This window comes from Gossypium hirsutum, chromosome D04 (genome assembly GCF_007990345.1).
Source record: "Gossypium hirsutum isolate 1008001.06 chromosome D04, Gossypium_hirsutum_v2.1, whole genome shotgun sequence".
Lineage (NCBI taxonomy): Eukaryota > Viridiplantae > Streptophyta > Magnoliopsida > Malvales > Malvaceae > Gossypium > Gossypium hirsutum.
The window spans coordinates 2,806,860-2,827,137 of NC_053440.1; the positions used below are offsets into that span (position 1 = coordinate 2,806,860).

Consider the following 20,278-nt stretch of genomic DNA (forward strand, 5'->3'; position numbering starts at 1 on the left):
TTTTAATAAGCTTATTAATATAAATAATAAATAATTTAATCATATTTTAACATAATTATTATTAAATATAATTTAATAAAAATATATAATTTAATAAAATTCTTCATATTAAATATTCTTATATGAATTTAATAAAATCATAATATATAATACTATAAAATATAATTTAAAATAATTATTATCAAATATAATTTAATAAAAATATATAATTTAATAAAATTCGTAATATTTAAATATTCTTAAATAAATTTACTAAAATCATAAAATATAATACTATAAAATATAATTTAAAATAATTATTATTAAATATAATTTAATAAAAATATATAATTTAATAAAATTCTTAATATTAAATATTCTTAAATGAATTTACTAAAATCATAATATATAATACTATAAAATATAATTTAAAATAATTATTATTAAAAATATAATTTAGTAAAAATATATAATTTAATAAAATTCTTAATATTAAATATTCTTAAATGAATTTACTAAAATCATAATATATAATACTATAAAATATAATTTAAAATAATAATTATTAAAAATATAATTTAGTAAAAATATATAATTTAATAAAATTCTTAATATTAAATATTCTTAGAATTTACTAAAATCATAATATATAATACTATAAAATATAATTTAAATTAATTATTTTTAAATATAATCTAATAAAAATATATAATTTAATAAAATTCTTAATATTAAATATTCTTATATAAATTTACTAAAATCATAATATATAATACTATAAAATATAATTTAAAATAATAAAATTTGAATCGATTAAATGATATTTGAATTGATTTGATAATATGAAATAGTACTACTAATGCATATATGTGATATGTGATTATCAGTAGCATGTAAAAGACCATGCGAATCGGTTTATAAAAGCTTGGAGGGTCGATATGGAAACTTAGCGAATCAGTAGATTCGATAAAGAAATGTGATATTGGTATAATCAAATGGTATCACATACATCCTTAATGGTAGAAAATTTGTCATGTCATGTTCTTATTGAATTGCTAAATTGAATTGCTAAATGAGATAGTGAATGAAATTAGCATATGAATCATGAATACATTGTTTGAATTGGTTAAAATTGAATTATGCATCGCTTATATGCTTATTATGTTAATGTTTTAATTTATATGATTTGAGCCTTGAAAGTATCACTGAGCTTTTTCACTTAGCATGCGGTCTGTTTATTATTTGCACAAGCATCGTGATGTCAAGCTCTCAATGTCACAATGAGGACAAGTTAATGAGTTACATCTCGACCTAGAACCCCCAAAATCATGTCATCAACTCGATAGTTTAAAATTTTTACAATTTGATCCTTATTCAATCTTAAATTATCTATTGAGCTTCCGTAAACTTGTACAAGTCTCGTATACGATTGTATAACATGACAAAATGATATTTTGAACTTTATAATATGTACTAATTGTTAAATTGAATTGAAATTGTCATAATTGTTCCGACAACAAGTATGATATCCCGTAACTCGAATTTGACAATCGAGTCGGGTATAGAATGTTACAAATCTATAATGTGGGCAGTTTATTATTCACATTCATTGCCGGAACATTTCCACCATTACCTAGATTAGGTACATTATCTGAAAAAGTAGGCCTCGGATCTGTTGTTTGAGAAACTGGGGAAGATTCCATAATCTCATCACCCTGTGTAAATCCAATTGCTTTCACGTCCTAAACATGATCCAAGGGAAAACTTTTAAAATTCTATGACTTGTGCACATATACCTGAGCTTAGAAAAATCCAAAACCCTGATAATATAAAAGAGATACAAAAATAATGCCCAAAAATGGTGCAGTTAAGAATACCATTAATTTTGGTCTATGAGAAATATAATCAACTATTATCTATGAGAAATACCTGATACAATTGTGGACCATTGTCATCGTATCCAGCAACCAGTAGAGATACACCAAAAGGCCATACACCACTACAAAGAAAAAGAAAGATACATCAAACTTACCATCAAAGCAAGAGGATTGCACAATTTAGCATTTCCACTTTTTTGGTCCAATTCAAACGGACTCAAAACATAGCAGCAAGGCCATGGATCAAAAGGCATGTGAAAAAATAGTGATCTACAACATTGCCATTTTTCTCTGAAGTTCCCTTCTCATATTCCACTTTCAGCTCCGACATAATGCAAAAATATTAAGTCCAAAATATTAACTTTGATAAATAGAACAGACCAAAGCTACAATACCATGACTTGATCTGACATAATTTTTTCCCAGATGTACATAGGTTAGAAATTAAGTAAACTAAGCGTCATTAAGAGCCATCAATACCTTATACAATCTATGATACTGTTTTGCCTGCTTTCTACTTTTCCGAACCAAAACTCGAAAATCAGGGCCCATACCACTGCAGAACAATATGAAGATTTATGAGAATCTATATATCAAGAAATATAGAAGTTATATTAGCAGCAAAGAACTGTATTAAAACATGGAAATGGTGATGAGCTACTTATTAAGTAGCCTAGTAATCAAACCTACGTATTTTGAAAGAAACGCATTTCACCTTTCTACATGCCTAACCGTCTTTCAAAATCAAAAGCACAGTCTCCTTTCTTTTGTTGGATATAGCAATACGTGGCACAAAATAATAAACCATAAAAAAAACTATATTACATGGTTAACAACTTACAGAGCTTCCTTACAAAAAAACCATTAACAAGACAGCAGGATCATAAATAAAAAATTCTCTGACAAATAGGATATGAGTAAATGAATTCTTCATATATCAATCAAGGCATAGAACAAAAAGAAAAGGAAGGAAAGCTTTTTAAAAAAGGAATAAATTCCATGAAAGAAAAAATGGTCATGTACTGGATAGTCGATATTTAGAAAATGAGTATTCTACGATAGACCAACTTATGAAACGTGAAGTTAGTAACTTAGGGTGCTCCTTTTGAACTCCCTGTTTGGTAAGTCAACAATGTCATAGATGCACATTAACTGGTACTTGCTCAAGACATTGGCGAAACACAGAGATAATTGCAGATTTGATTTTCAAGCAGTTTAATGCAATATGCATGTTAATCAGATCCAATATATCTCCAACTAAAAGAACAAAATAACCGAGCTTTCCAGATAATTGCAGAATGAAAAGAAACCTGTAAACAACTCCAATATTTGGTGTCAGACACTGTATTTTCTGAACCTAAAATCAGACATCAAATGTCCACATTTTGTGGTAATTAACAAAAAATCATCAGCATGGAACTAGAAATTGAATACCCTAGGCTTTTAATCTTCATACATTATAAAGTTGAATTGCTTCAAAAGAACTAACTAATTCTACCAGGAAAAGAAAACTAAAGCATCATCAATTATCAGTTATCTTTTACATGATAATATAGAGCCTCAAATATTTTCTCAAAACAAAAACTAAATGCAATTAAGCAAGTACAAGCATTGCATGTTTCTATCGCTAGGAAGTGAGTGCATTCAACCATTCCCTAATTTTTGGTAAACCCAATACCCAAGGTCATATTGACACCGAGGTCGATGTAACATGGAAAAATCTAGAAATTCAAATGCAGATAGAAAGTGTAAGTGTATGGTACTAAATAATATACTCACAGAGGTTTCATCAACCAAGATTGAAGGCAATTTCTTCTCAATAGCAATTACTACCCCATTAGCAGCTATAATTTAAAACCATTTATTAGCATCAAAATCAAAACCATCAGCAACTTTTTTACTACTTCTAAAATCCCAAAACCCTTTTTTAAAAAGAAAATAAAGAAACCTTTGATTCCAAGAGATGTTTAACCCGATCCTACTGTTGTCAAGGCGTGCTCGATCTAAACTAGCTTTCCTGAAGGATTGTTCAAGAACACAACAAAAAAAAGAACTTTTGGTCTAAAAAAATTATGAAATATAGTACATTAACAAAGCTATAAAGCGATGAAAACATTACAGAAAAGAAATATTCCAGATTTGAGCACAAGCAAAACCAAAAGCAAAACAAAATAAAATCAAGATCGATTTTACAGAAAAGAAAAGAAAAGAAAAACAGGGAAAAAAATTTGGAAGAAGAAGCAGAAATCTGGAGAAAAGAAAATGGAGAAAAGAAAAGAAATGTGAGAAGAAAAGAAGCGTACCGTAGTAGAAGAAGAAGTAGAAATCTGGAAGGGAAAAAATTGGGAAACGTCGGGAGAGGATGAGGGCAGAAAAAGAAAAATAAAATTGGGAATTGATGGGAAATCTCTATTCCCCGCTTCAAACTCAGAATGGCTATTACAGCCAATATCAGTAACAGACATGGAAGGAAATAGGGGTGTAATAGGATTACACCCAACCAAACGTCTGTTTGGTGGTGGGCCCAGGGAATAGGGGGAATGCATTCCTATTTCCCCCAACCAAACATGCTCTAGGTGTTTAAATATTGTAAATTGAAGTGTTTAAGTGCTACAAATTGAAGTATTTAGTTGCTAGAAATTGAGATGTTTTATCGCTGTAATTAAGGTGTATAAATGTTGTTAATTGATATGTTTAAGTGCTGCAAATTTAAGTGTTTAAGTGCTGCAAATTTAAGTGTTTAAGTGCTGAAAATTGAGATGTTTTATCGTTGTAATTGAGGTGTATAAATGTTGTTAATTGATAAGTTTAAGTGCTGCGAATTTAAGTGTTTAAGTGCTGCAAATTGAAGTGTTTAAGTGTTGTAAATTGAGATGTTTTATCGCTATAATTGAAGTGTAAAAATGTTGTTAATTGATATGTTTAAGTGCTGAAATTTAAGTGTTTAAATGCTGTAAATTGAAGTGTTAAGTGCTGCAAATTTAAGTGTTTAAGTGCTGCAAATTGAGATGTATTATCGCTTTAATTGATGTGTATAAATGTTGTTATTTGATATGTTAAAGTGCTGCAAATTGAAGTGTTTAAGTGCTGCAAATTGAGATGTCTTATCGCTGTAATTGATGTGTATAAATGTTGTTAATTGATATGTTAAAGTGTTGCAAATTGAAGTGTTTAAATGCTGTAAATTGAAGTGTTAAAGTGTTACTTTCCATTGTCACCTCCCCCATTTCTTTATGCATCAATAACTATATTAATGAAATCAAGTACTACAATTATATATTATTACAAATGGGGGTTGGAGAATACGATCAAAGGGAAAACATCAGATATGGTGATTCCCAGCCAAGCAGTGGCTTCTTAGACACCCAACATTTTGCACAACCAAACATGACCAGAACTTCTAAACCTACATGTTGAGGTTGCTACACACAAGTCCCTTCCTTTTTTAGTTTATGTGCTATGTGATGATTGTGTTTTAAAATTTAGCTTGTTTTAGTTCCTTACATTCTTATAGGATTCACACTCAAGGAGCAAGAAACATCTCAGCAACTCATTGGGATCGAGCAGTCAAAATTCAGAATCAAGTGACACACAAGAGCTAGATTTGGAGCTTGGACTGTCACTGTAATCAGTAATTTTTTTTTGCTACTTTAAATGCATGCTCATGGAACTACATTTTATGCTTTCCTAGAATTGTAAGTTCAAATAAGGTGTTGATCTGCAATTTATACATACAACTTGAGCAAGTTGATATGAACTAGTTTCAATTTTTGTAAAAAAAATTTCAAAGGAATGTTATGTAATCAAAGGCAAATTGACTTGCTGCATGAGATATAGTGAAAAACATTTATCTTCTTGTTCATTAATTTTCATTTTAATACGTCTTCAAATTAAATTATACATTTCTTAATTGGTGGAATCTCACTTTTGCTGTTGTTGCAATCTCTAACCAAAGAATGGAGTGATGTATGTACTGATAACAGTTCTAAAGGATTTGCTTAAGCAAGTAAAGGGATTGGCGTTTTTATAATAATTTAGGATAGGAATGGAGCAAATCCAAAGAATAGAGTGGCGTTTTTATAATAATTTTATTATTATTTTTTGTGACCTTTAGTGGCGTTTTTGGAGAAAGCGCCGCTAAAGGTCTTGTTCTTTAGCAGCGTTTTTGGGGAAAGCGCCGCTAAAGGTCTTGTTCTTTAGCGGTGTTTGTGGTAAAAGCGCCGCTAAAGGTCATGGTCTTTAGCGGCGTTTGTGGGAAAAGCGCCGCTAAAGGTCCTGGTCTTTAGCGGCGCTTTGCTAAAAGCCTGTTTTGGTGTAGTGCTTGGAGATAGTTTTGGTGCACAAAAAAACTTAGGTAAGTATTTGTTTGCTTTTATTGTTATTAATTCTAATCTCTTTTATTTTTTCTACAGCTAAAGATTCGAGGACGAATCTTCTTGAGGAATGGGGGAATGATACGAATCCAAGACCCAATTTCACATTCATGGATGTGATGAGCTTACACTACCTCAAGGCCCAAGAACAAGGTCAAATGTTAAACAAATCAGACCAAGATTCGATCAAAGCCAATATGTGATGATGAATCTTTTCGACGAAATGAGGAATGATACATGCACAGAATGAGTAAAATGTAGTCAATTCAACCAAGCTATCAATTTTTAAGCTGAAAAAATTAGTCAACTTGTGACAAATTTTTGGAAGGGATCTAGCCATTTCTGGATTAAGATGTCTTCATAATGTTCAAATATATATTTCTTAGCTTTGAAACACACTTTGAATCACTCGATTTTGAGTTTTTAATTTGAGTTTAAATCATATTGGGTTCGAGTTTTAGGCTTAACTTTTATTATATATGAGTCCAATATTGTATTTATCAGCTCTTATTATTTTGTTATTTTGTTATTCCTAATTTTTTATAATTATTAAGTATTTTAAGTTATTTAGGAGTTTTATGTCAACAAGAAAGTTTAGTTCAAAACTACTTCTTATTTAGGTTAATTAGAGTTATAGTATACTTAAGAGTTTTATTTAGATTTATTTAGCTAGCCTACATAAAGTCCTTTGCATTGTACAACAATGAGTCCACTATTATTCAACCACTTCTCTTTTGAGTTAATATATTCTCTAATTTTTTTTAAAGAATTTTTCTTGAGTTTTTCTTTAAAAGAGTTTTAACAATTTGTTTCAGACTGTGGAGACTATTTTCAAACTTTTTCTTGCCAAGTTTTCTTTCTTGGAAAGGAAATTAGAGTCGTTTGAAGGAGGTTGTGAATTATTCTTATTTTCAAGGCTCTTTAGGATACCTACATGCCACGTTTAATATTTTTCATCTATCTTCTTTATTTTCTTCTTTACTGTTCTAATCTTTAATTTATTGTTCCATTTTATTTATCTTAGTTATTTATTTTAATTGTTTTCTTTAATTTTTTTTATTTGACTTGAATTTTTTTTCATTCAAGGTTGTGTCAAAATCTAATTTTATTTCTGATAATTTAGAGCCCTAAGTGAAATCCGGGACTTTGACAAACTTACGATTCTTTTCCATACTCATCCTTATAAACTTTTAGTTAGAAGCACGATGATGAAGATGAAACTGAACATTAACGAAAGCATGGAAAATTTGAAAGTGCTTAATCAAAACTTTTAGTTGGACATGGTACAGTTGAGAAACCTATTAAAAACTAGATTTCACCATTAATAACTATTTCAAACTTGCTAATTTAATACATATATTAAGATATTATTGAAAGGCACCAAAAAAAGGATTTATAATTGCTATAAATATATGTTGGGGATTGACCTGTATAAACAACGAGATAATAAAAGTGGAGAGAAACGAACATAGATGTTTTACGTGAAAAACCCTTCGAAAAGAATAAAAAATCACGGGCAAAGGAGCCTTCGTTTTTTCACTAATGAGTAAACAAACGAGAGTAGAATATGGAGAAAATAACTTAAATGTACAACCTATATATTACCAAAAACCCCGAGTACAGAGCTCAAAATCTCAAAGAGCAATATGGTAAACAAAACTCTAAACCTTATAGCGCACTCACAAAAGGGGTGCAAAATATTCTCCATAATTACCACAAATCTCTTACCAAAACTCATATGCGGCTGCATTTTGTCGCTCTCAAGATACAATGGCTCTTTAACTAGGTTAAGATTAGAGTTTTAATTATATGAAAATATCTCTAAAATAATTAGAGTCCAAATGGGAGAAAAAATCTTGCTTGAAGTCTAAAATGCGGTTGCCAAATGAGAAAACACGTCGTGACGTCCCGAGTTACATCGTCGTGACGTCGTAATCTTCTCCATAACAACGTCGCCATTTGTTTCTCTAAAAATTCGAGACATACCCCTCAATATATATTTTAAGTTATTGATGAAAACAATTGATTTAACTTTTATGGTTGTAGTTATCAAGAGTTTGTGATTGTCTAAAGATGTTTTTAATTGATTTGGACATATATACTACTCTTTTATTAGAAAAAGTAAACTAAAGGATCTCACAATCATCAATATATATTATATATGCATGTATGTCTCAATTTTATAGTCTTTTTCGGTTCATAACGCAATTCCTATTAGTTTAAAAGAAATTTAATATCTATTAAAAATTCCAATTACACATGTATGCATGTCAAAAATTATGTATTTAGAACACCACATCAATTAATATTATTAATATATATATAATTTATAGGTGTAATAATTTGTGCATATTAAAATAAAATTTTGGTCTTGTGGTAAATTTAAGGTTTTACTAATATAATTAACATGGATTCAAATTTCATTGTATATATTTTTATTGGTTTTTATTAAAATAAAAAGACTAAAATAGCCTCAAATAATTTAAATTATTTTAATTATGGATGAACATTTTTGTATTTTTCCTAATCAAGTTGGTGCACAATTGACTCGTAATATTAACTCAGTCAGAGACTTAAATAGTAGTATAGATATAACTATATATATAACAGGTTGGGTAACACGTGGATCAATTTTTTTTTCTTTTTGCATTATATAAGAAATTGATAAATTTTTAATTTAGTCCCTATGCTACACTCAAATCTTAGATTATATAATAATGGTAAATTTTCAATTTTGATTCTTGTGCTAAACTCAAATTTAAAATTTAATTTTTTGACATAATTTGATACCTCAATTTATTTATTTTTTATAATAAAAGAAGGCAATCAAATTCTTTAACTTAAAAAGACCTTACAAAAGAAGCACCCAATTTATCTTCTAACAATAGTTTCTTAACATGAAATGTAGGAAAATCAATAATCATGAGCTCAGTGTCCTCTCTCGGACAAGTTTTAGCTATCCAATTAGCAACAATATTCCCCTCTCTTTGAATGAACTAGAACTTCACCATTTGAAAGCACCCCCTAACTGCAGTAATCTTACGTACCAATATATCATCGAATCACAGTCCCCAAATCCGTTCGTAAGGCACTCCACTGCCTCCAAACAATCACTTTCCACAATGACTTTCTTATAATATCTTAGTCTAGCAACCTCAAGTCAGCAAAGAATAGCCTACCTTAATTTTTTACAATGATTAGCTTAAATATTTTATGTTGACTAAAATGCTTATATAACTTTTAACTGTTATTAATGTTAATAAAATTATTTGTTAAATTCAAGTCCATTGGAATGCTACCTTTTTGTTACATGAATATTAAGTGAGTAATTTTTTTTTAATTTCTAAAATTACACCAGCAAATTTAATAGAAAAATTTAATGGTGTTAGCAATTAGATCTGAATTTTTTAAATTCAAAAAATAAAGAGACTAAATTTCTAAAATAAAAATACAAAAACTAAAATTTAAATATAGAAAAAGTACAAAAAATTTAAAATATATTTTAATATTCAGAAAATCAAATGAAATTTGTGCTATAATATTAAAATCTGAAAAAAAAATTAATTATAAAAAATAAGGACATAAAACTAAAAACAAAAAGTTATTGTTAAACCAAATTGATTGTCTCCCTCAGTTGTCACCTGTTTTTTATCAAATAATATTACAGATGATTTAAGTTTTATATGGAATGAAGGAGACATTGAAATAACATAGGTTTTATATTTATTGAATATATATGTAATATAACAACTTAGATTTTGATGCATTACCTACTCTTTTAATTTTCTTCCATACTGAATCAGATCTTCTGTCATCAACAGCTGACTTGATACTAAAAATATCAGTCAAATTAGGATTAAAGAAAACACAAAAATTCTTCCTTTTTCTAGGAAAAAAAAATCGAATAAACAAAAATGTTGTATAATGCTATAAGATGTGTATCAATGTCACATTTTTTAAGGTTATATTTGTTTCCATTTATATTATGGTATGCAAAAGAGTTACTGCCAATAAACTTCGAGGATACAATAAAGTTCAATGATTGTTTACATTTTGCACCAACAGAAACAGTCCACTGAACACTGAACACTGAACGGAGCATAAGCAAGGATATCAATTTCTATAAAGAATTTTTTGGCATGTAAATCTCATTTTTTTTATTTTTTTAATCCCAATAACAATTTTTTTTATTACGTAACATATATTCAACATTTGTAAAATGAAGTTCTTTTACTACGATAATCTAAAAAAATTAATTACCAAAATGGGTCACTATAAAAATTTCAAGCAAATAACCCATTTCGGTATTTATTTTTGTAAACTCATTTCGATATTTATTTTTGTAGCAAACGTATCATTCTCATAAATAATCTCTTAAACATACCATTTGGGTTACTAATTTTTTTTTAGGATAACAAAGTCAACAAACAAATACATATCAATCACAAATAAATATTTGAAAAGATCACATTCTTCCCCTCCACCCTTGAAATTTTTTTTTAAAACACATCATTTTGTAATGATGTTTCAATCATTTGGTAAAAAAAAAAAGTGCCGCCCATCTCTCTCCCTCACCCATTGGAATTGTTTGAAACATCTTATTTTAGTAAATAATGTTATTTAGTATTTAATTTTTTAAAATGTAATATACAAGAAAAAAAAAGCCTTTTTTGTGCGCAAGGTATCTTGGGTGGTCTGGCAGATGTGTGGTGCCATTTAGAATATACAAATTGCTTGGCCTAAAGATCCTCCTTTCTTTTGTGGAACCAAGTATCTCCAAGCAGGAGTATTACTGAACTATGGAGGATGGCTTTTTATGTCATTATATATATGGAGTATATGGACATTTCGGAACAGTATGGTTTTCAACGGCAAGGTTCTTGATTTGCAAGAACTGTTCGACTCTATTGTGGCTAGACGGGGTTGGTGGGGCTGTGCTGGCAAGTTTTTCGCTAGATGATTTCTTTTGCTCTCCTCAGAACGTTGGAGTGCCAGTTGTTAGTAAGATTGGCACCAAGAAGAAGGCTTGGATACCTCCTCCTGTCGGATCAGTTAAATTTAACATAGATACGTCTGTCACGGTGAGCCTTGGTGCAGCCAGGGTCGTGATCATAGAAGTGTCTCGTTAATTATTTTTTCTAAATCTATAAGTGTTGTTGACCCTGCCTTGGCTGTCAAGGAAGCTCTTGCTATTTCTTTGGCTTCCAAGTGAGCTAGTTCTTCTAAATTACAGATAGAAAGTGATTGTTCTAATGTTGTCTCTTGTTTCAGGTGCCCCTCGAAAGCTTCAAGATGCGTCAGAGATATTATAGAGTTTTGAATTGGCATTTGCAGGGAAATTCTTGAAATTCCAAGAGAGGCAAATGAAACCACTGATCGCCTTGCTAAGGCTGGAGTTAATACAAAATGTAATGTCTAGCAGAGGATGATTTGTCATCTATCTACTTATGTAGGTCTCATGTCTATAAGGGTTACTAAGCCTTCAAAAATTTTAAACAATTTCCTTTTGTCATCTATCAACATTAAAAGTGAGAATATTGAAACAAAAATAATTAGCTATCCAATTTGCTTATCTTCTTTCAAGTATAAAGTAAAAACAAAAAACATTTTCTACATTTAACAACCCTGGAGCTATCTCCGACGAAAATTGAAGCCAATTGGACGACCACACGTTCTCCTGCTTTAAGATAGTAATCTTTTAAGATAAATTGTTTGATATCACCGAACTCTTCCAAGGCAGTGGTTGATTGCTACGCGTCAATTAATTATTATTAGATTAGTTTATCATTTTATAAGGAGACTTTATTTATGAATATTTTATATCTTTAAAAGATTAAAAATCTTTTAATCGAAAGTATTTTAGAAACGTATTAGGAGCCTCTCTTTATTTAATGCCTTTATTTTGGTTTCTGTAATAAAATCGAGTCAGATTAAGCAAATTTTACGAGATTTGATATTCTCTCTAATGAGTCTTAAAGTTTGGAATTCTATTTGACGAGTTTCATTTGTTCATAATAAGTCATTCACGAGAAAGAAGTAGAAAATCAGCGAAAGAGCCCTGATAAGACAAATAGTTTGTTTGTGAATCATCCGATGACAAGATCCATCAATCGAGAGCATAATGAGAGCATAATGAGAGCATACCTCTGATCCAGTTGTGTTAGGTTGAAGGCATGATCTTCTGATGTGACCTTCACCACCATATTTTATGCATCTCATAATTAGACCAGCCCTACTGAGTTGTTCATGCTTCACTTTTTTCGATTCATTTTTTGCCTTCCTTTTATTCTTCTTTGGCTTACAAAGCATTGTTTTCTCAACCAGTGGAAGCACGGGCTCAATACCAGATTTTCTCCACTCATGTGGCCCATTTATAAGTTGTAAAACATATGCATATACTTTCAAATATGTCTCCTTCTAGTAGTACCAATGTATGTAGTCATCAGGATCTTGTTCAAAATGCCATATAGCAGAACAGGCATGGGGACAAGGGATCCCAGATAATTGCCAAGTTCCACAACTACATGTTTTATCCTCTACGTTTATTATGTATTGTTTTCTACCTTTCTTAACTTCACACCCATTTCCCCCATTCCAGATCATCTTCCAATCAACACATTTCTTCTTACTGTCATCAAATTTCTTTTTTATCAGTGGACCATAATTGTACTTTCATGAACTACATTGCTTCCTTTTATCCACTGGTCATCATTTTAACTTTGATTTCCTTCAACATGGTTATTATGTTCTTGAATCTAGACTCCGCGATGCTAAAGTTAAATGCTTCGCAAAGGTTATTATTAACAATATCTGACACAAGTGCAACCCCTAGAAGGCTTTGGTCTAAGCTTTTGAATTCTTAGAGAACAACTCATTTGCAACACTTTCATCAATCTTATACAATTCTTCTTTGTTTTGTTCACACTCTCTCTCTGTTGTAGACTTCACAATTTTTCAAAAAGTAAATTCGAATGTCTTTGCATTCTTCCTACCAAACCAGTTTGATAAGACATGCCTAGCACAATTTTTATGTTCTACTTTAGGCGGAATGACATTAATGGCTATCTGAAGATCCTGCAAATTAATTTAAAAAAATATAAGTAAAACATTAGTAATAAATTGTTGCAAAATAAATAACACTATTTACCTTTTGTGGGTCACTAATGATGGTATACCCAAAACCATCTTTCATTACTAAGTCTGTTGTCAAAAGACTAAGAAATCATGACCAAGAATCAGTCCATCCCCTCTCAACAATAGCCCAGGCAACTAGGTACATCTGATTGTTTCCATTTCTCCCAATAGCAAACAACATCTCACTCTGAAATGGACCTTTTAAGAAGCAACCATCCAAACCTAGTATAGGTGTGTACCCTTCTTTCCAACCTCTTTTCAATGTTTCAAAATAGACATAAAACCTCTTAAAATGTGGTGGAGATTCAAATGTAACTCTATTCACTCCCATCTTTATAGCACTTCTAGGATTCTTTAGTCTCAACTCATCAGCATAACCTACAGCATAGCAAATTCCTCTACAAAGTTTCCTGCCAACTTATCATTCACAATTTTTTTGGCCCTTCTACACTTTGTCATTTTAACATTCACATGCATTTTTTAAGTTACCCTTCTTTGTATCTCCCTTAGCTTCATTTTTGGGTGGTTTCTAATAGTAGCTTCAAAATGATATGTAATTACTTTTACATTAACCATTATGTTTCTAAAACTAATACAACAATTGTGTTCATTATGAAAACTTTTCACTTGCATGCATCTAAACATGTTACTGTAACTTGCAATTATCCCCATTTACACTTTTTAGATGCAATGCATTTAATTTTAACCCTATTTGGTTTATTCTTGATTATCTTAAGTTTCCTTTTACAACACCTTGAGTACTTACGAATTGCGGATTTGAATTGCTCACTATCTTTAAACACCATCCAATACAAAAGTGTGGACTTGTTGAGTTTGGATTGTATGTGGGGAACCTACTTCTTCTTTTACAAGCATTAGTATTGTCATCATCATCTGACCCAAGTATGCTCCCATGACCATCACTATTAAAATATTAAGTCTCATTTCCCTCTTCTTCCTTATCAACTCTATCATTTAGTCCTTCACCGACTTCTTTCGGGACCTCAGCCTCAAACTACTCTCTAAAACCTTCACTTTCAGTCTCATCAAGTACTGCTTCCTTAGCTTTCCTATTGGTTTTTCCCTCCACTTCCCTCACCTTTTGCCTAGCTTCTTGAAGCTCCTCATCACCATAACCATTTGAAAAGTACATCACCTTTACCAAATAAACATTCAAATCCTCTAAATCACTATCACTTTCATCCTCAACCCACTTCTCACCATTTTCTTCAACATTACCATTTAAACCTCCATCACCCTCTTCTAACCCTTCAACAGATGCATCTAAATCATATAAACCTTCAACACCTTCACTACCTTGACTGCCACCAACCTCAACACCCTTCCCACCTAAACCTTCACCACTCTCACCACCTTGACTGCCACCAACCTCAGCACCCTTCCCACCTAAATCTTCAACACCCTCACCACCTTCACTACCAGCAACCTGAAACACCCTCCCTATTTAAACCTTTAACACCCTCACCACCTTTACTGCTAATAACCTCAACACCTTCTTTACCATCACCAGCACCAACCACAATTGCTACAACTAACATTAAATCATCAACATAAAAAATAGTAATGTCAATCTCATGCTCTACATATAGGTTTATCTCCTTATACTTAACCTAGTATTTTAACATGTCTATAGTGCTATTATCATTCCACACAACCTTAAGGTTATCCTACAAAGTCCTACTGCCAGGTAGATGGAAATAAATTAGTTGCACTATGTTAAACTCTAACCATTTTTTAACTATTTTACACAACTTAAAATACGATATTGTATATGGATCCTCTTTAAGCCTCACCATCTCACCACCTGAATACCTAACACGGGATCACGTACAAATTTACCTTTAACATACAATTTTATGTAGCATTCCTCCTCTGTAGACATCTGCAATTTAAACAATAAAAAAACATATTACAAAAGTTAGAAAATAGTAAGATTCCATACTAATAGACAAACAAAGTGCAGTAAAAAAGTGTATCAACAAACAAAATATGAAATATTATAAACAACACAAAATGCATATAAAGTTAAATGATTTAATAATTATATAATCAAATCTGATAAATTTTGTATACAAATAATAACATAACAACAACAAAAGATGGAGGGACCACTTCAATAAGTTCAACTACTGAATTATGCCTAGAACTACTGTCCCCACCAACCAACCTTATAACCCCCACCTAAAATTCGTGCATTGAACTAAAAACTATAATGAAACGTGCAGATTTGTCAAATGAAACAATCAGAAAGTCCTCTTTTTTGGGTTTTGGGTTTATTGAGGGATTTCAATTTCATTAGTAGCCAAAAACTAAAATACACGGAATTCCTCTTCTAATTAGTAGTAAAACCCTAAACCAATGTCTCAAAAATCGAAAACAATAAACAAAAATCCCCAAAATTAGAATACCCCAAACGAAAATCCCCAAAATCAAAACCCCTAACCCAAAATCCCCAAATTCGACAACCTAAACCAAAATCTCCAAACTCAAAAACCTTAAACATTAACCAAAATAACATACATAATATTTTCAAAGTGAAAACTTTTAAAAACATACTCCAATATATCATCCAAAATCAAATGTGATTCTACAACAACCTTTGGTAATCTTCTTTCGCATAATTTTCTTATTTTCTTGAATTAGGGTTCACTATATGCTCTCTCTCTCTCTCTCTCTCTTTTATTAACTAATTCAAGAGTTTTTGTATTTTTAGGACCAGTCGCGCTTCTCTTTTTTTTTGAATATCTAATTCTTTTTTTTAATTATTTGTAATTTTAATTGGGTGTCAAATGCGTTGGCACCTAGGTGGAATAAATTTTTTTTCCAAATTAGTGCCATTAGTCACCTAACGGCCACGTCAACATCTATGTTAAAAACATGCCAATTTGACCACAAAAAAAAATTAGGTGTGAAAGTGATCCAAAAAGAAGGTGAAAGGCCAAAGTGACCAAACAACGAAACGTTAGGGGCTATTTTTTATATTATGCCTAAAATTTTTATAATTATTATAATAGGTTACATTTTTCATAATTTTATATAATTTTTATATTTCGCTATTAAATTTTAATAAATTTCTTTTTTATTTTGCAATTTTTGCAATTTTTGTAATTTTATATAGATTTCATATATTTTAATAATTTTCTATTATTGTTAAATTATTTTAAATTTTACTATTTTTTATATTTTAAAAAGATATATAATTTTTTTACAGTTTTTTTATATTTTTAACAATTTTAAGGAGAAAATATCACCTTTCGCCACATGGCACACTCTTGGCACACCATGTGGCAAAGATAACAACTATTAAGGGTTTACACAAAAATTGGTGGTTCGAGGGCTTAATTGATTGTTTATATTTACTTATTGAGGACTCAATTGAGTGTTGTTTTCGATTGAGGGCTCAATTGATTATTGAATTGTTTTACAGGCTTTATTAAGCCAATAAATCCTTAAAAGTAAAAACTGATTCAACTAGTTTTTATACAAATTCAATCAATTAGTACGATTCACATATTAACTGATTCAATCCCTCTCTCTGAATATCGAACGTTCAAATCCCAAACGAGTCTTGTTTAGGTAATTGAATCTCATCCAAGTTAGTCTGAACCAACAAACCTTAAGTCTTTCATCATCAAATTCAATCAAAAGTTGATTTCTCAAGACCATCCTAACCTTTACGCCTTTAATTTCGTCTCTAACTAACTAATCAATCACCATTCTTACATCACTCAACCTCCCCATATTTCCAATAATGCACTTCTCGTATCCCTAGAGACCCTCGTTATCCCTAAAAAGCATTACAAATCTTTTGGTATTAGCTTTAGATGAGCCATTACCCTTAGAAAGAGATACAGGAATTGAATTCTAAAGATCCCTGCTGAGTATTGACATAGACCATGAAAATTTCCCTTCCTTTTTTTTCCCAATTTTTCAGTTTCTTTACTTTTATTTTAACTAATATAATTCTCTTTTTCGAAATTTTTTTATGGACTCTTTCCACCACATCACGCATAATCTCTTTCCAATTATTTAATCACATTTCATTAAAAAAAATTCTATGTCATTAACATATAATTTTGGTAAAAAAATTTATCCCAAACCCAGAACCCTAAATCTCAAACCTAGAATCATGAACCTTGAACCCTAAATCTCAAACCCAAATCTAAATTTTGAATCTTAAATCCAAACTTGAACCCTAAACCCAAGTTAATGGTTCAATATTTAAGTTTAGGGTTTGGAGTTTGCGATTCAAGATTTTGGACTCTGGGTTCAGGATAAAAATTACTAAAATTGTGTGTCAATGACATGGAAAAAATTATTAAAATGTCGTTAAACAATTAGAAAGAAACCATGAATGATGTGATGGGAATGGTCCATAAAATAATTTCTCAACTCCAACTGTTAATTTCTTTTTTGGGTTAAATTCAAATTTAATTTTAACAATGTTGAAATTTTAATTGAAGTATAAAAAAAAACCCTAAATGCATAAAAGGAAGTCCAATGATAAAAGCGTGGAGCAAGACTTTTAGAAACAAAATGCAATTACACTCATCTTACCTTTTTCACGCATTTAGCTTAACTTTGGCACATTATCTTTTACTTTCAAGCACGTAATGTAGTAGTTTCGAAACACGGTTATTACTTTATTTTGAATGAAAACAATAGTATTCTATTAAAAGAATTGTATCATTATACTAAATTAAATTTTATCACTGAACGAAAATATTTTATATTAATAAATGATTATTAATAGAATGATAAAATTTTTTATACGAGTTTGCTAATGTGTTCAATTTTTAAATAATATTTTTTTAATTATTTTATTTAAAAATTATATAAAAGTATAAAAAGATGAAAATTCCTTATAATAACATTAATTATCCTTTAAAGTAAGGATATTTTAATAATTTTATAATTAAACTGATGTCTAGTTGACTTGTGATATTAACTTAGTCCGCACTTTATATATAGATATATATTTCTAATTAATATTTATTTAATATCACAATCACTTTTTTTTTTAATTTTCTTAGATACATTTCTTATATTAGCTTAAAACCCAATCCATTTATTATATTAGCTTAAAACCCAATCTTTTTTTCCCACCCATTTGAAACAATAAGGAGAACTCATAATGGGTACTGCGAACAAAGTGTGTAGTACAAGATGGGAGTACTTGTGTACTACTTTTTAATGGAAACTTTTGTACTTTTAGTGCATTTTGTGCAAGGAAACACTTCAAAGTTGGCAACCCAGCCCACTCACTTCTAAACTAACCAAATCCAAACGTCTCTTTATTGTTGAAAAAGTTAGCATATTTTATTTTGCTTCTAAGGAAAGAAAAAAAAATAATTAGTACCTAATTGATGGTTGATAAAATGGAGAAAACCGAATGCATTAAATTTTCCATTTTGTAGTTCACTTAGAAGAGGGGACAATAATGCTTAATTATTTATTAGTATTGTTATAACAATAATTAAGTTATACCAAATGTATAACAATAAGATGATGGTGGATCACATTATAGGGATGTGTAGAGTTGTTAAAATAAGAGTAGTTCACACCATAAGTGGTGTGGAAAGCCATTAAAAATGGTGATTTACATATATTATCTCTTTATTGTCCCTCTCTTTTTTAATGAGGCTTCAAATGAGTCTATTATCTCATAATTGTCTCCCTGATCGAGTCCAACCTAAACCCATATTAGAGTATGGTCCAAATGTGACTACTTTCAGGTTAGTGAGCTTGGGAAGTTGGAAACATGATGGTCACTAAACTAACTATAAATATGACAAATGCAAGTATATCTATCGAACAATAGTATAGCTATGGTGAGTAGAGAATATCGTATCTACGAGGACTAAAAGCATTAGTAATTACTGTTTTTCTATTATTTAGCTGATAATTTGGAGTGATGTATTTTAATCTAAATTTACTAAACTAATTTAACTAAGAACGCAACAGATAATGGATCAAGGAAATAATCGAATACTAACCAATGAGATAGACAATACCCAGGAAAGAATCCACCTAGACTTCACCTATTATTATGAATCTGAATTAAACGATTTATTTAGTTGTTTCTTGATCCGTAGAAATCCCTAAATTATGTTAATATCTCTTTCTAGAGTAAGAACAACTAACTCTATGTTGATTAATTGAAATCTCTTTCTAATTAAACCCTTATCGTCGTATTAACTTAATCTATGGATTCCCCTATTAGGTTTAACTCTAATTCGGTAGATTTATGTCGTCCTATTTCTAAGATTGCATGCAACTCCACTCAATTATGCTAGATCTACTCTTAAACAAAGACTTTTACTCCACTGAATTAAACACATTAAACATGAATTAATATCCCAAAAGTATTAAATCAAGAAATAAGCATACATAATCGAGAACAAGAATTAAGTATTTATCGCGTAAAAACATAAATTAAATAAAATGATTCATCATAGGTTTCATTCTCCTTAGATATCTAAGGAATTAGTTCATAATCCTGAATGAAAACATCTCAAAGTTAGAATAACCACAAGACATATAGAAACCCAATACTTCGAAAGAAATTAAAAGGAGATCTTTGATCTTGATGGAGATCCGCTTCTGAGTTGATTCTGATGGTGTTCTTCGAGTCTTTTCTTCGATCTTCTCTGGTTGCCCCTTTATGTCTTCTTCTAATGGACATTTATAGACTTTAGAATGCTCAAAAAGCCTAAAAATTGAGTTTTTCCACATATTTGGGAAGCAGGGTACGATATCGGCACTGGCTGGCACATGGGCGTGTGTCCAATCCGTGTGGAAATGCCCAGGCCATGAGGCTCCTAAAAATAGCTCTATTTGTCCGATTTTGGCTTGTTTTTAGCTCCTTTCGCTCTCAAATGCTCTCCTAAGTAT

The 20,278-nt window shown here is 30.3% G+C and overlaps 1 protein-coding gene and 1 long non-coding RNA gene across 2 annotated transcripts; one reads left to right on the forward strand and one right to left on the reverse strand.

Annotated features, from left to right (window-relative positions):
- Positions 1-1,448: 1,448 nt before the first annotated feature.
- Positions 1,449-4,425, reverse strand: LOC107927560 (uncharacterized). Its single transcript, XM_016858646.2, has 6 exons — positions 4,419-4,425; positions 4,160-4,364; positions 3,805-3,873; positions 2,337-2,412; positions 1,909-1,978; positions 1,449-1,721 (listed from the first exon to the last, which is right to left on the reverse strand). The coding sequence occupies exons 1-5, from the start codon at positions 4,423-4,425 to the stop codon at positions 1,931-1,933; spliced, it is 405 nt and encodes a 134-aa protein (XP_016714135.2). The 3' UTR covers positions 1,449-1,721; positions 1,909-1,930.
- Positions 4,426-4,935: 510 nt separating this feature from the next.
- On the forward strand, positions 4,936-5,613 carry LOC107927564 (uncharacterized). The gene is made up of 2 exons (XR_001692473.2): positions 4,936-5,274; positions 5,371-5,613. It is a non-coding gene; the product is annotated as an uncharacterized lncRNA (long non-coding RNA).
- The last annotated feature ends 14,665 nt before the right edge of the window (positions 5,614-20,278 follow it).